Raw genomic sequence first — 15,773 nt, 5'->3', positions numbered from 1 at the left:
ATTGATTTATAGCAAAGCATGTGTCGAGTCATGGGCGGATGTGCCTAGTCATTGGCGGAGGTGCCAAGTCTTTGGCGGATGTGCCAAGACACTGGATGTTGGTTTATATCGATGTTTGCTTAGGAGCGGATCAGCTTCTATCGCTGAGATTCGGTATCTTGTGTCAATGTCCAGGAACCGGGATCCCTAGATTAGAGATGAGTCGATTCTGAGATGAGGAGTCAGAGTTTGATTTAAAGTTTTATATCAATTCATGGCGTTCAGATTTGATACATGTTTTTGATATCTGTTTCATGCTTTTATATCTGTTTATATGATTGTATGTGTACGTTTTTTATACTGAGATTATATTCTCACCGAAGTTATCCGGCTGTTGTTGTGGTTTTATGTGTGCATGAAAACATGTGGGACATGATCACGGTCACGAAGAGGATGAGAGATTCAAGATTAGCGTGGAGATCCGGACTTAGAGTAGATGGGTTTTCAGTACTTGATGTAGTGACTGAACATTAGTTTGAAAATTTGGCAAGGCTGAAAATTTAGCCAGTTTACAACCACGACAATCAGAAATATCATGACGGGATAAATAACCTAAAACTCCTGTAGACAACAAAAACTTTAAACGAGACGCAGAAACATGACCCAAACGAGAATGCCAAAGATAAAATCAGAAGACGAACAACTCAAACGAAAAGACGACAAATCCACACTAGAAGCAGCAATATCTGATATTTGGAGCTCATCCAAAACATAGAGTCCCCCTTCCCTACGGCCTGTCCCAATCACCTTCTGAGATTGCGGGTCTTGAACACAACAATTGGTAGAAGTAAAAAAAACTGAGGGACCAGAATCACATAATTGACCAATAGATGCAAGATTTAAGGTTAGACTAGGAATATGGTATACATCTGATAGAGATACACGAGATGTGTTAACAGAGCCAGTTCCTACCAATGGCATTGGAGTACCATCGGCGGTCATGACAGACAAAAAGGGAGCAGAAGTAACAGACGTAAAAGAATCAATATCAGGAGACATATGATGAGAAGCGCCTGAATCTAAGATCCATAAAGGAGGCGATTTACCTGAATTAGCAGACAAAGACAAACCTTTAGGAGAGGAGGCTGACATGGCATGAGACTGTGAAGTAAGGAACTGCTGAAACCGCTCAAACATATATGGATCCAAAGACGGGGCAGCAACTGCATTGTTGGACTGAGGTGGGCGATACGACCATGGAGCAGTCTGCGGCGGGCGTTGTTGTTGCGGTGGTCATTGTTGCTGCTGTTGCTTGCCTTTACTCAGCAATTTCAGACACTGAGCCTTCCAATGACCTTTCCCCTTGCAGAAAGCACATTCATCCGGAGAGACCTTAGGAGCTGATCTGTTTTGGTTTCTAGGTGGAGAATGTTGAGGAGCAGCAAAAACGGATGGAGTCGTATTTGTGACAGACACCTTATCTACTTTAGACTTAAGCCAAATCTCCTCTGCTAACAGTTCATTAACCACTGAATCAACAGATGGAAGAGGAGAACGATGTAGTGTTGTCCCACGCAATCCCTCGAAATCATTCTGAAGGGGCATCAAAAATTGTACTAGACGTTGTGCTTCTCTACGAGAAATATACGGTTCAAATGCTCGCAGCTCTGCAGACTCAACTGATCCCAGAGATTAGTGATGGCAGAATAAAACTCTTGAATACTCATATCATTCTGTTGAAGTGCGCGAATATCTGATTCCAATTGATACTGTTTGGCGAAATTAGACTGCGTATACAATCTAGCCAGATGATCCCATACCTCTTTAGCCAACTGAACACCAATAGAGTGAGTAACAGAATTGTTAATCCATGTAATAATCTTCGAATTATCAGCCTCCCAATTGTCGACCAAGGCCGCATAATCGTTTGCTTGGTCGTCTGTAGGTTTAACCCGCACACCTGTAACATAGCTCTACATAGAATTTCCATGCAAAAAATTCTTCGTAACATAGCTCCAATACGTGTAGTTTTTACCATCCAATTGAATACTAATCGACTGAAGAGAATCATCCTTACGACTAGCTATAATGAAAGAGACACAGAGAAGAAATCCTCAAATCTGAAATCCTTGAATCAACAGAATTTGAAATCCCCAAATAACCAAATCAACAGAGTCAAAAAATCCAAAAATTGGAAAAATCCAATCAAACAAAGCGAGAACAAATCAAAGTGAAAAATCTGAAAAACCGAAAATTCCAAATCCCAAATTGCAGTCTCGTTTTTCCCTAATCGAATAGTCTTAAAAAACAAAAAAAAAAAAAACGATCTTTACTGTTCAGAATGTACCTCTATATGTTCTAAACCAACTGTCAAAATTTCAAGACGATCCAACGGCTAAAACGTGAGAAATCGTAATTCTCGTCTTGCTGCTCCTGAAAATTCCGAAAATCCGAAAAATCCCCTTCTTTTTCTTCTTTTTCTTTTCTAATCCGACAAACGTAATTCGATCTCCAATAACTATAGACTGGATTAACAGTCTCTCAAAACATCAAACAAATTTATAGGGCGGCTCTGGTATCATGATAACATAGAGAAAAGAAGAATATGGTTTCTTATTGAACTATAGAAACAACATAAAGAGTTTATATAGTTAAGGTTTACAATGAAAGTAAATAGACTAAAATATCTTTAGGCACTAATAAATATAATATTACTAATATAATATAACTAATACTTTTCACGATAAGTGCATTATAGAAACAAATGTTCTAATTGTCATGAAAGCTATGAAAAACATACAGGAACGAGCGATGGACGCTGGTTTTTTAAAAGAAATCGAGAATAGTTTAGCTAAAAAAAAAAGTACAGTGGTTCAATCTTATTTTCGAGATACAAACAATTTAGTGCATGTTCTTGCACAAAAATTTTGCACCTCATGATAAATGTGTTTTGAGATATTATTATAGTACGTGTCCAATAATCCAACCGTTAATATTAGTTTTTTATTATTTTATTCTACAAAACATTCTTTATTTAGTTAATGATTATTTTATTTGGCATCATCATTTATATCGACACATGCATTTGCATAAATATAAAAACTTTGAGATTATAATATTTTATGTGAACTGTTGTTTCACAATTTTTTGTAATCATAGAACAAATTTTTAGGTATAATTTGGTAAACTGGATAAAAAAGAGATTGATAAATAATCAATTTTATCTCACGTTTGGTACCTTTTTAAAAAGCTCATGATAATATCATGTGACATCATGGCCCGTGATAAATAATTTTATATAAGGATAAAATATTCTTTTTATGAGATGTGATAATTTTAATTTAATGATAAAAAACAACACAAATGACTTAGTTGCCCTCAATATATAAAAATCATAAACCCTATCAAATACTTTTATTTATTTTTATATATTATCAAAATAATGGTGTTTTGAACTCGATATAATTATATAAATAATTTTTATAAATATTTAAAGTTTTCTATTGTAAAAAGCTCATGTCTTTCGACCTTAATATAAAATTAAAATCAAATAAATATTTTTATTTATTTTTATATATTACATAATATGATAATTATATAAATGAACTCGAGATAATTATATAAATGATTTTATAAATCTCAATAAAATTATTAGTATCACTCGATTAGCCTTAAAAATTGATATTTGACTTGATTCACAAAATCAAGAGCTCAATTATCATATTTATATAATATATAAAATTAGGTAAAAATAAATAAATTATTCAAGCACCGTCGATGTCACAATCAAATAAATCATATGATAAACCGATTATAATTTTAGGAAAAAAACTACATATTCAAGCAATATGAATAACATAAAAAAAAATTATTTAAAAAGTAAAACATTCAAGACACATCAAACGCTAGTCTAAAATTCCCAAAATCTATGAAGTGAAAGTGTTTGATACGAAATTCAAAAAAAAAAAAAAAATTAGAAGTTCTATTTATTTAAAAAATAACTTACGAGCGAGTTGGCCCATTTTGGTTCACTTTTGAATGAGTCATTAATTTTAGCACATCTCATATATTTTATATGGCGGGACGAGCTAACTCGACAGATATAACCTATTTTGATAGCTCTACTCGAGATCAAGATTCGTGTTATGTCATTGATACGGCTCATTAGCATGGATACGGGGGCATCCAAACACTCAAATAAGTACTTATAGGATAAATATAGGGATGACAACGGGTGGGATTAGCCAAACCCAAGAGCATCGCTTTTAGACCTATCCATGAACTCATCATTTTTCAACTTTATTTTAATAATATTTAGAACAAAAATTATCATAAGTTAAAATCTATTAACTAATTTCTAGCTCGTGTAAAAAAAGCGTTATTATACATTTTCATATTAAATATATCATAATAAAATAAACATATTTTAATCCTAAAATATTATGAACTAAGACAAGTGATTAAGATATCCATTATTTAATAAAATAAAAAAACTATTGGTATATTATTGATAATATATTTACATACAAAGTAAGTCTCTTTTGAGATAATCTTACAAATCTTTGTTTGTTAGATGCGTCAATCATGCTCATATTTACAATAAAAAGTAATATTTTTTTGCATAAAATGTAATATTTTTCATGTATGACCAAAATAAAATATTCGTCTCACAAAATTGACCTGTGATACCGTCTCACATGAGTTTTTATGTTACATATATGTACTTTTACATTTATTACTATATATAATACAAGAGCACTTTATAATAACAATATAGATCATGATATCATTTTAAATTCCTAAAACATTATACATCTTATCAAACTAACTACATGTTTTTTCTATTATAATCACATTTTTTTATATTTTATTTTATTTTCTATCATTTCAATTTTGAAAATTTTTAACTTTTATTTTCAAACTAAAAAAACTATTTCATTCTTTATTTTTACGGAACACACACGTCGCATATGCCATGATCCACTAGTATATATAATGATGAGACGAGTTTAGTAAATCTCATGACCCACCCTAGACTTGCTTGGCCAAGTCTAACCTGTCCCACACAAGATAGATAAGTACACTGAATTTACCACTAGAAAATTAGATAATTTGTAGTTACAGGTGTGTACCATTGATCTTCATGACCAAACACACTCACTAAAGCTCAATTCAACGAGCACTACATTGTGACTCGTTTTTTGAATCCATGAGGGCCACAAGTTGGGAAGTTTAGTGTAGTTGTAAATTTGATAGAAACTTGTGCATTGTAGTTGAGAATTCAGCAACTCATTTATATCAGTGGATATCATGTGTTTAGGTCAAGTGAATATCTCGAGAAATCTTTTGACATAGTATAAGAATGTTTTAAAGAAAAAAATATTATTTTGCTATATGAAAATAAAATATGACACTTTGGAATGTTCACATTGTGATTGGATTTCAATCGACGAGGCCTCGATGGATCAATGCCACCAACCATATCGAAAAATCCAAGCTAAAAGGATTGTACTATATGCTAACTATATTGAAGATTTTTGCAGACATTATAAGTTTGTACCAGAGGGATTGTGTACTATAAGAAAAATGATTTTCCACAGCACGTCATCAAACAGCATGCATTAAAAGCACGCTGCGAATATTACTTTTTACGGCGTGCACTCATATGTGCGATGTTAATATTGTTGCACTTGACAGAAATAACGGCGTGCATTAAAAGTACGCTGCAGATAATAATATCCGCATCATGTATTTATGTGTGCTGTTAATAAATTATATAAACGACATCGTGCAGTTATATGTGAGCTGTTAATAATCTTGAACTTTCAACAGCTTGCAGTTGTGCAGCGTGCAATGTACGCCGCGGAAAGAGAATTTTCACGCTGCGAAAAGATATTTTCGTTGTAGTGGTGACATGATACTTTTAGACACTACTAAAGATTCAGTGGGTTAAACTGAAATGAGTTTGGTCATCGATGATTAAACGAGTTTAATTGATCGATGAGGATAACTAGGTATGCTCGCAAAAAAGAGAAAATAGTTTGACTCTAAAATCACAAAGAGTTTTGATCCACGAGTAGCATACACGTGAACACAAATATTGATTTTGATATACTCGAACAAAAATTTAAATTAAGTAGAAACTTAGTTTGTTTAAGTATCAAACTCGTAATGGTGATTATTAGTTAATATTACATGGAGAAGAAATCGAGATACATTTTTATTTAGAGTTGATATCACATATCTATATTAGTGAGACGACTTGACCTAGTCAATACATTGAGTGAAAAACAATATTTTTTAAATGAAAAATAATATTTTTTATATGATGGGGTCGAGTAGGGTATCCGTATCACAAAATTGACATTTGACACGATCTTATAAGAGTTTTTGCGGTTTATTTATGATAAGTTTCTAATTTTGAAAGTCCAATTTGTCAAGAAGTCGAATGTGTATCATAATAATGAGCAATCGAGGTCGTCATAAAAGTAAGTTTGATTTAATATATTATATGATTCACGATTCGAACGTAGTAAAATTTTCGTGGGAGTATTTTGTTATCTATTTTGATAAAATCATAATTTAAATTTTATGATCCAAAAAAGTTATATATTATTTTTAAAGATTTTAAAATAAAATTCTCATAAAATGAGTATCATGACAACGAGTGATTGGATTTATCATAAAAAAATTTGATTTATTTTATAGATTATAAATTAGTAGTAGTGTAGTATTATATGGTAATGTTTTTTTTTTTATCCTTTTAATAGAACCATAAATTAAATATTCTGTAAAATATATACTACATCTTTTTAAAAGATTTAAAAAACCCAAAAATATATGGGCAGTTCTCGAGTCCTATGGGAGATAAGATTCTTGAAGTTTACTAATATCTTAGAATACACGATTTAAATATTTTTGGGAAATTAAAAATAATATCTAACATAAAAGCATATAAATAGTTACTTACCATTACTCAGAAGAGACTTGATCGATATTATTATAGGTCTGTTCGATCTTACTCGTGCAGGTGCATGATCATGACAAGTGTCATTTTTTAGCACATGTCATGATCTTGCTCGAGCACAAAATATCATGACTGAGCAGGATCATGATGTGTCAAAAGACGACACATATCATGATTTTGGCTTTTGTAAACAGTGTCTACGTGAGTAAAATCGACAAAACCATAATTTTTCTAACGTGTTTACGTGGCATAACAAGAAAAATTTAATCAGGCGGGCAAATTTGTATTAAAAGCATGTATTTTCACACTTTTACGTATCTACAAGAGGAAAGTGAACCAAAACATGAGTTTTTTTCTCAACAATTATTATACTGTTTGGTTTGTCATCTATATCGGTGTACAAGAGATTCATTACAGGTGACTAACGAGAAACCAAAGACATCTTTGTCAAACATCAAGTGTGCATAAAAATAGAAATAACAATACAATATAGATACGAACACATAAATCCAATATCTCGTGCAATTTTTAGAGATATGTGCTCTCCCTTCTCGCTAGAATGAAAAGGAACATGACGTGCTTTTTCTCGGTTCGAACATTTCAAATTTCTCAACGATTTTCTACACTTTATTGGTTCGATTCCATCTGATTTATATCACACACAAGGTCTTTACTACATTGCGCTGGTACATTGCAACTGCTAGGATATCTGCTCATGCTGCATTCATTCATGGAAGGCATATTGGAGGGGTGGTCGATCCCGCACAAGCTGCATTCATTCATGGAAGGTCTATAATAGATAGCATTCACCTTGCACAAGAAATTTTGAGAAAATATGCTCGTAACGCATCTCGGTTAGGTGTATTTTGTATCAGAAATATGCATTAAATGAGGTGGGAACAAACATTTCGAACACGTTTTGTTAGGCAGCAGCTGGAAAAATTGACGAAGGAAAATTCAGATTGTTTTCACACGGACAAAAAGCTCTATAAATAGAGCTTCCTCCCTCATTCTGAAATCATCCCTTCTTCGAGTTTTCTCTTATCTTATAGCATTTGAGTGCTTAGTTCTATAATATTTGTGAGGTGTTTTGTTATACTGTATTAAGAGAGTGTTCTATTTGAAAACACAATGAATGAGTTGTACACCATAAAATATTATAGTGAAAAATTCTTTTCATCTTCCCCGTGGTTTTTATCCTAATAATTTTTAGGATTTTTCACGTAAATCTCGGTGACTAATTTATTTTTTATTTTCATATTTATTATCTCAATGGAAGCAATTTTATGCTGTGGAAAATAAAGATAAAGCAGTTTTAAGAAATGAGAATAGCTTGGTGGCTTTTGGAGATAGACCGGTGGAAATGACAAACAATGAAAAATGGAATAAGATGAACGATAATGATGTTGCCAATTTACACTTGTCTATAGCAGACGAAGTACTGTCAAGTATCTCTGAGATAGAAACAACAAAAGTTATCTGGGGCACTCTAACAAAGATGTACGAGGTCAAGTGACTACACAACAAGATTTTTCTAAAGAGAAGGTTTTATACTCTATTTGCCCAACTCACTTCTATGAGGCATAAAATAGAGGAAAATGAACGTGCAGAGCTTCTACTTTAAAGTCTATGAATTTATATGATCAACTTATCATCAACATAACCAACAATGTTCTTATAAGCCTTCTAAAATTCGATGATGTCTTAACTACGGTTCTGGGACAAAAGCCGGCGCAAGAATAAAGAAGATATGTTGGTAACTTCGAAGCAGGCAGAGACTTTATAGATGATAAGAGGAAAATTTATGGACCGTGACTCCAGTGGGAGCCAAAGACGAAGTAGATCAAAGTCGAAAAGTAAGAAGAAAAATATTTACTACTTTAAATGTGGCGATAAAGGGCACTTCAAGAAAGAGTGTATGAGTATCGAAAAAAATTCTCAAGTAAATGTGGCCAGTACTTCAGGCGATGTTAAAATATTATTCAACAAAACGACAACAATTGCAGAAGGCATGCACAAATTTTTTGACACATGAATTATGGATTCAGGAGCGACGTGGCACATGACGTCTTGAAGAGAATAGTTTGATCATTATGAACCAGTCTCAAGAGGATTTGTATTCATGGAAAATAATCATGCCTTGGATATCACTGGGGTCGGTACTAAAAATGTTTGATGACACCATTCACACCATACATGAGGTATGACATGTGAAGGGACTGACTAAAAATCTTTGGTCCTTGGGGCAATTGTATGATATCGAGTGCAAAACCCGTATCGAGAACAAGATCATTAAAATTGTGAAGGGTGCGCTTGTGGTTATGAAGGTGGAAAAAATTGCTGCAAATCTGTATGTACTTATGAGAGAAACACACAAAGAGATGGAACTAGCTGTTGCATCAATTAGTTCGAGAGAAGAACTAACAGTGTTATGGCATAGAAAGCTCGGGCATATGTCAAAACGAGGGTTGAAAATTCTCTTAAAACGGAAGTTGATGTCGGGACTTACAAAAGTATCACTACCTTTTTGTGAGCATTGTGTTACCAGTAAAAAACACATATTAAATTTTGGCAATTCTACTGCCAGAAGCAAAAACATATTGTCTCTGATTCATTCGTATGTTTGGCAAGCACTGGCTGTATCCCTAGGAGAAGCAAGATATTTTGTCTCGTTCATCGATAATTTTTCTAGGAAATGTTGGGTGTATCCAAACAAGAAGAAATCAAATGTTTTACATATCTTCAAATATTTTAAAGCGCGAGTTGGACTTGATTCTGAAAAGAAAATCAAGTGTTTGAGGAATGACAATGGAGGAGAATATACCAATGAAAAATTTGATGCATTTTGTCAACATGAGGGCATCAAAAGACAATTCACAACGGCTTACACACCTCAACACAATGGAGTGGCAGAGCGGATGAACATGACCTTGTTGGACAAAACAAGAGTTATGTTGAGGACTGCGGGTCTAGAAAAGTTTTTTTGGGCGGAAGCAATCAAAACCGCTTGTTATATTATCAATCGTTCTCCTTCAGTAGCGATTGATCTGAAGACTTCGATGGAGATATGGACTGGGAAGCCGGCTGATTATTCTCATTTTCATACATTTGAAAGTCTTGTGTATGTTATGTAAAATGAGCAAGAAAGATCGAAGTTGGATTCGAAATCCAGAAAAATGTATCTTCTTGGGATATGCTGATGGAGTTAAGGGGTTTCTCTTGTGGGATCCTACTGTCCACAAGCTTGTCATCAGCAGGGATTTTATCTTCGAGGATGATAAAGTAAAGAGAGAAAATACATATTGAATTCAGAAACTACTATATTTCATATGGAAAATGAGATGGACAAAGATCAAATTTCTTGTGAAGTAGTACCAGAGCATAAAGAACAAGAACATGTTGAGTATGAAGTTTCTAATGTGAGGCAGTCAACTGAGATAGAAGACCACCAGGTTAGCTTCCAGATTATGTCACTGAATGCAATATTGCATATTGTTTATTATCGGAGGATGGTGAGCCATCGAGTTTTCACGAGGCTACTCAAAGCTCGGATGTATCCTTGTGGATGATAGCAATGCAAGAAGAATTGGAGGTATTAGACAAAAATAAAACTTGAGATCTTGTTACATTACCACGAGGGAGGAAATCCATTAATAAAAAATTGGTCTATAAGATCAAACGTGATGGGAATAACCAAGTGGAGCAGTTTCGTGCTATATTGGTGGTAAAAAGGTATGCTCAGAAAGAAGGCATTGACTTCAATGAGATATTTTCTCATGTGGTTCGTCTCACAACAGTCAGAGTAATGTTGGCATTGTGTGGGTGTTTGACCTCTATCTAGAAATGCTAGATGTGAAAACGACGTTTCTTCATAGAGATATTGAAGAAGAAATCTATATGGTCCCGTCAGAAGGTTTTGCAGAAAAAGGCAAAGAGAACTTGGTTTTCAGGTTGAACAAATCTCTTTATGGTCTCAAACAGGTGCCGAGTTTATGGTACAAGAGATTTGATTCCTATGTCATGAGCCTTGGATACAACAGACTGAGTGAAAATCCTTGTATGTATTTCAAGAGGTCTGTGATGATTATATCATTTTGCTGTTATATGTGGACAACATGTTGGTAGCAGGACCCAACAAAGATCAGGTCCAAGGATTGAAGGCACATTTGACTAGGGAATTTGATATGAAGGACTTAGGACCAGCAAACAACATTCTAGGGATGCAAGTTCACAGATACATAAGTAACAGAAAGATTTGGCTTTCCTAGAAAAATTATTTGAAGAAAGTCTTGCAACGCTTCAACATGCAATATAGTAAGCAAATTTAGACCCATCTTCCTGTTATTTCAAATTATCATCCGAAATGTGTCCTAGCAGTGAAGCAGAGAGGATGGAAATGTCTTGAATACCATATGTATCAGCAGTGGAAAGTTTGATGTTCGCTGTGATCTGTACAAGACCAGACATTGCTCAAGCAGTGGGAGCAATTAGTCGGTATATGACAAATCCTGGACGAGAGCATTGGAGCACTGTCAAGAGGATCCTTAGATACATTAAGGGTACCTCAAATGCTGCATTATGTTATGGAGGATCGGATTTTACACTCAGGGGCTATGTCGATTCAGATTATGCAGGTGATCCTGATAAGAGGAAATCTACTACTGGTTATGTGTTTACACTTGCAGGGGGAGCAATAAGCTGGGTCTCAAAACTGCAAATAGTTGTGACGTTATCTACGACGGAAGCAAAATATATGGCATCTATTCAAGCTTGAAAGTAGGCAAAATGGATTAAAATGTTATTGGAGGAGATTGATCACAAACAAGAAAATGTTCTTTTGTTTTGTGACAGTAAGAGTGTCTTACACATTGCAAAGAATCCAACCTTTTATTCCCAGAAGAAACACATTGGAGTCCAATTTCACTTTGTGTGGGAAGTAGTAGAAGAAAGAAGTGGATACGCAGAAGATCCATACAAAAGATAACATAGCTGATTTTCTGACCAGGACAGTAAATACAGATAAGTTTGAATTGTGTAGATCCTCAAGTGGCCTAGCAGAAACATAAGCAGCAGGGAATGACAAGATTGAAAAATATGTGTGGAGATGTGTCGATTCTCAATCAAATCTCCAAGTGGGAGAAATGTCGACAATATGTATTAAATGAGGTGAGAACAAAAATTTTGAACACGTTTTGTTAGGCAGCAGCTGGCAAAATTGACGAAGGAAAATTCAGACCGTTTTCACATGGACAAAAAACTCTATAAATAGGGCTTCTTCCACTAATTTTGAAATCATATCTTTTTCGAGTTTCCTCTCATCTTATAGCATTTGAATGCTTAGTTCTATAATATTTATGAGGTGTTTTATTCTCCTGTACTAAGAGAGTGTGTGTTCTCTTTGGAAACACAGTGATTGAGCTGTACACAATAAAATATCATCATGAAAATTTTTTTTCATCTTGCCCGTGGTTTTATCATAATAATTTTTAGCGGTTTTCCACGTAAATCTCAGTGTCCAATTTATTTTTTATTTTCATATTTATTATCTCAAATTGTCGCATGTGTAGGACCAACATTTTGAAGGTGGACTTGCAAAAAGCTTCTGACCATGTGGATTGGGATTTCTTGCATGAAGTGTTGTATCATCTGAACTTTCCTCCTCAGTTTGTTGGATGGATTATGGAATGTGTGACGACAAATTCATATTCTATATCTTTAAATGGGAAACTTAATGGATTCGTCGTTGGCAAGAGGGGCTTAAGAAAAGGTGATCATTTATCCTCTTTCTTGTTTACTCTATGCTTTGAGATGTTGTTGAGATCTTTGAATCACATGTCATTTTCCTTTTGTCTGACTTCCACCGAAGATGTGATAAGCTCCGCATTACACATTTATGCAGATGAATTACTTTTATTCTCAAAAGGAAATGTATCTAGTATATCTTTGATAATGGATTGTTTGAATAATTTTGGTAACATGGCAGGGTTGAGGGTGAATATGTTGAAGGTCTAATATCTAATAGGCTGGCGTGGATGAACTGGTAAAGGAATTGATTTTGGATATCACTGGTTTTAATATTGGTCACGTCCCTTTTCGATATCTTGGTATTCCACTGGCTCCTTCGAGGTTGAGGACTTCAGATTATAGTATTCTTGTGGATGCAATTAATGCTAAAATAAGATCTCGGCCTAGAAATTATTTGTCGTATGCCGGGTAAGTTGAATTGATTTGTTCAGTACAACAAGGAGTTGAGTGTTTTTCGATTTCTATACTACCACTTCCTTCTAATATTATCGATAACACCTACATGATATGTAGGAAGTTTGTGTGGCCTACAAAACACCCTCCTATTTCTTGGAACATGTCATATAAACTGAAGGATGACGGGACTATGGGGCTAAAAAATTTGATGGCTTGGAACTTCTTGCTAAAAAATCATGGAAATCTATATGAAGAATTATAATTTATGGGTGAAATGGATTAATGAGATACACTAAGGGATGGAAATGTTTGGGGGTGGAATTGGAACAAAGCTGAATCACCACTAATGGAAAATATTCTAAGGATACGAGACACTCTTATATAAAACCAACACATGGCCTAGAGTACAGCTATGTTACCAGAATATTAGTTCAATTGCGATGTAGGGTTTATTGGAGCTTATGACTTGTTTTTACAAAAGGTGCGGGCGTTGGCCATGGAAACCTCTTGCATGAGAGTCTTGCATACTACCAAAGCATCAATTTGCATTGTGGCTGTTTTCTCATGGTAAATTCCTTACTTGAGATAGACAACGCTACATACAAAACAAGACTTGTGCATTGTGTAATTAGAGCGAGGAATATGCCGCACATTTATTCTTCCCGTATCATATTTTTAAAAGCATATGGAATGTTTTTCGAGATTGGTTAGGAATGCGGAAGCTTCTAAGATCAACAAACATGGTCTTGAAAGCATATCGAGAAGTATACAGAGACAACTCTGCCCTGTCCAAGATGCATTGTACAGCTTTGGCAGCTTGTTTTTATAACATATGGAATGCACATAGAGCACTTTAAGAAGAGGAAGTACCTTGTATTGAAAACATCATATGGAAGATTAAGATTTTCACTTTTCACTTTAATCCTAGTCATGGGGCAGAATCTATGTAATTTAATTATCATGTATTATTGCATTGTGTAATTGTGCAACTGTCAACCTGTTGTTTGGTGTTGAAATTCTAGATGTTCAGTTATCTCTAGAGGATGCCCAACATAGCTGTACTTACTCTTATTTACCAATTTAATGAAATTTTTATTAAAAAAACACAGAAATCCCCAGAAAAGCAAATGAGTTTTTTAACACATAAAAGTCCCACAATAAAGAACAAAAATAATTACCTTTCCATTAACACGATCACACTACTTTTGTGATTAATTTCTTTAAAAAATACACAGAAATGAAATGGGATGAGGGAAATATGGAAGAAAGATTTAAAAAAAACCTGACGGGCAAGAGCCCGTGTTATGATCGGTGGGGAGGATCATCGTTGAGCTACAATAGCTCGGTTATTGAAATATTGAACATCGATGAATTAAATCGAGTTTGGTTTAAAAACCAAGAGGAAGATACTAGAAATAATCCTTCGTAGAAACCAATTAATTATTTGTAAAGTATTTAAAATATATGCAAGTTGAATGAGTAGAAATATTTTTGGTTGAAGTATTTTATCAAACACTTGGTATCCAATATTTTTGTATTTGAAGAACACATAAAATGCTTCAACAATGCATCTTTAAAACTATGAAAATGATAAGTAAATGCAATAAACAAATAGACAAGAATTTGTTTATGGATGTTCGGAGACTTCAAATGTTCCTACGTCACCCCTTCTTCCCCTTGGGAAGAATTCACTAGAAGACTTTGATTTATACAACTCTTTGTACAAACCCACTCAGCTTAGGACTTACACTACTGCCTAACTGAACTCCTAGCTCTCAAGATTGTAGGCAGTACCTCACAATCAGCATAATGTTTAACGTCTCTTATGCAAAGACTACATACACAAGTTTATTGTCTTTGTGCAAGACTCACTCAACTAATCTTTGAAGTTCAACTCTCTTGTATATGTGTGAGTGATTGTGTGTGATGAATTTTTCTTTTACAGTGTACATCTCAAATGTATCCTCACACAAGGGTTTGTGCTCTCAACTAGCTGATTTCTTCATGCTAACTGTCCATGCTTTGAATACTCTTCAAAAACTCTTGTTTGATCTTCTAAATGTATTTATAGGCTCCAACAATGATATATACGTTAGACACAAGAATATGACCGTTTGAAAAGTTTCTATACTGTTTCTGCAATTGCGACGGTCAAATTCGTCTTGCTGGACTTTTTCCTGACTGGTCAACTCTAGTCAACTCAACTGGTCGTTCAGTTCAACTGGTCAGCTGCTGGTTCAGTTCAGTTGGTCAGCTGGTTCAGTTCAACTGGTCTGGTTCAGTTCAACTGGTTCGGTTCAGTTTCAACTGGTCTGGTTCAGTTTCAGTTGGTCAGCAGCAGCTGGTTCAATTCAGTTTAGTTCAGTTGGTCAGCAGCTGGTTCAGTTCAGTTCAGCTGGTGTGCTGAAATCAGCCTAACTGATTTCAGTTTGTGCAAAATCAGTAGCTTCATCGTCATTTATCAGCATCTTAAGCTTCGATTCAGACTTTGACTTCAGAAGATGATTTGTAGATCTTTGTCTTATCTTTTCAACGCATACTGAATCGCTTCATTTCAATAACTGAGCTGAGAGATATGACCAAAATACCGCAACTTCTCAAACCCAATGGATTGATGTTTTCGTGT

At 34.4% G+C, this 15,773-nt stretch overlaps 2 protein-coding genes across 2 annotated transcripts; one reads left to right on the top strand and one right to left on the bottom strand.

Moving 5' to 3' along the window:
• Positions 1-1,272: 1,272 nt before the first annotated feature.
• Positions 1,273-2,050, bottom strand: LOC142532357 (uncharacterized). Its single transcript, XM_075638671.1, has 3 exons — positions 2,015-2,050; positions 1,703-1,952; positions 1,273-1,658 (listed from the first exon to the last, which is right to left on the bottom strand). Exons 1-3 carry the CDS (start codon positions 2,048-2,050, stop codon positions 1,273-1,275), a joined length of 672 nt encoding a protein of 223 aa, XP_075494786.1.
• Positions 2,051-10,789: 8,739 nt separating this feature from the next.
• On the top strand, positions 10,790-13,409 carry LOC142532356 (uncharacterized). The gene is made up of 4 exons (XM_075638670.1): positions 10,790-10,941; positions 12,514-12,874; positions 12,969-13,159; positions 13,265-13,409. The coding sequence occupies exons 1-4, from the start codon at positions 10,790-10,792 to the stop codon at positions 13,407-13,409; spliced, it is 849 nt and encodes a 282-aa protein (XP_075494785.1).
• Positions 13,410-15,773: the final 2,364 nt, after the last annotated feature.

The sequence above is a fragment of the Primulina tabacum genome, chromosome 18, assembly GCF_025594145.1.
Source record: "Primulina tabacum isolate GXHZ01 chromosome 18, ASM2559414v2, whole genome shotgun sequence".
NCBI lineage: Eukaryota > Viridiplantae > Streptophyta > Magnoliopsida > Lamiales > Gesneriaceae > Primulina > Primulina tabacum.
The sequence above is the reverse complement of the archived record's forward strand: the minus strand, read 5'-3'. Positions and strand labels throughout refer to the sequence as shown.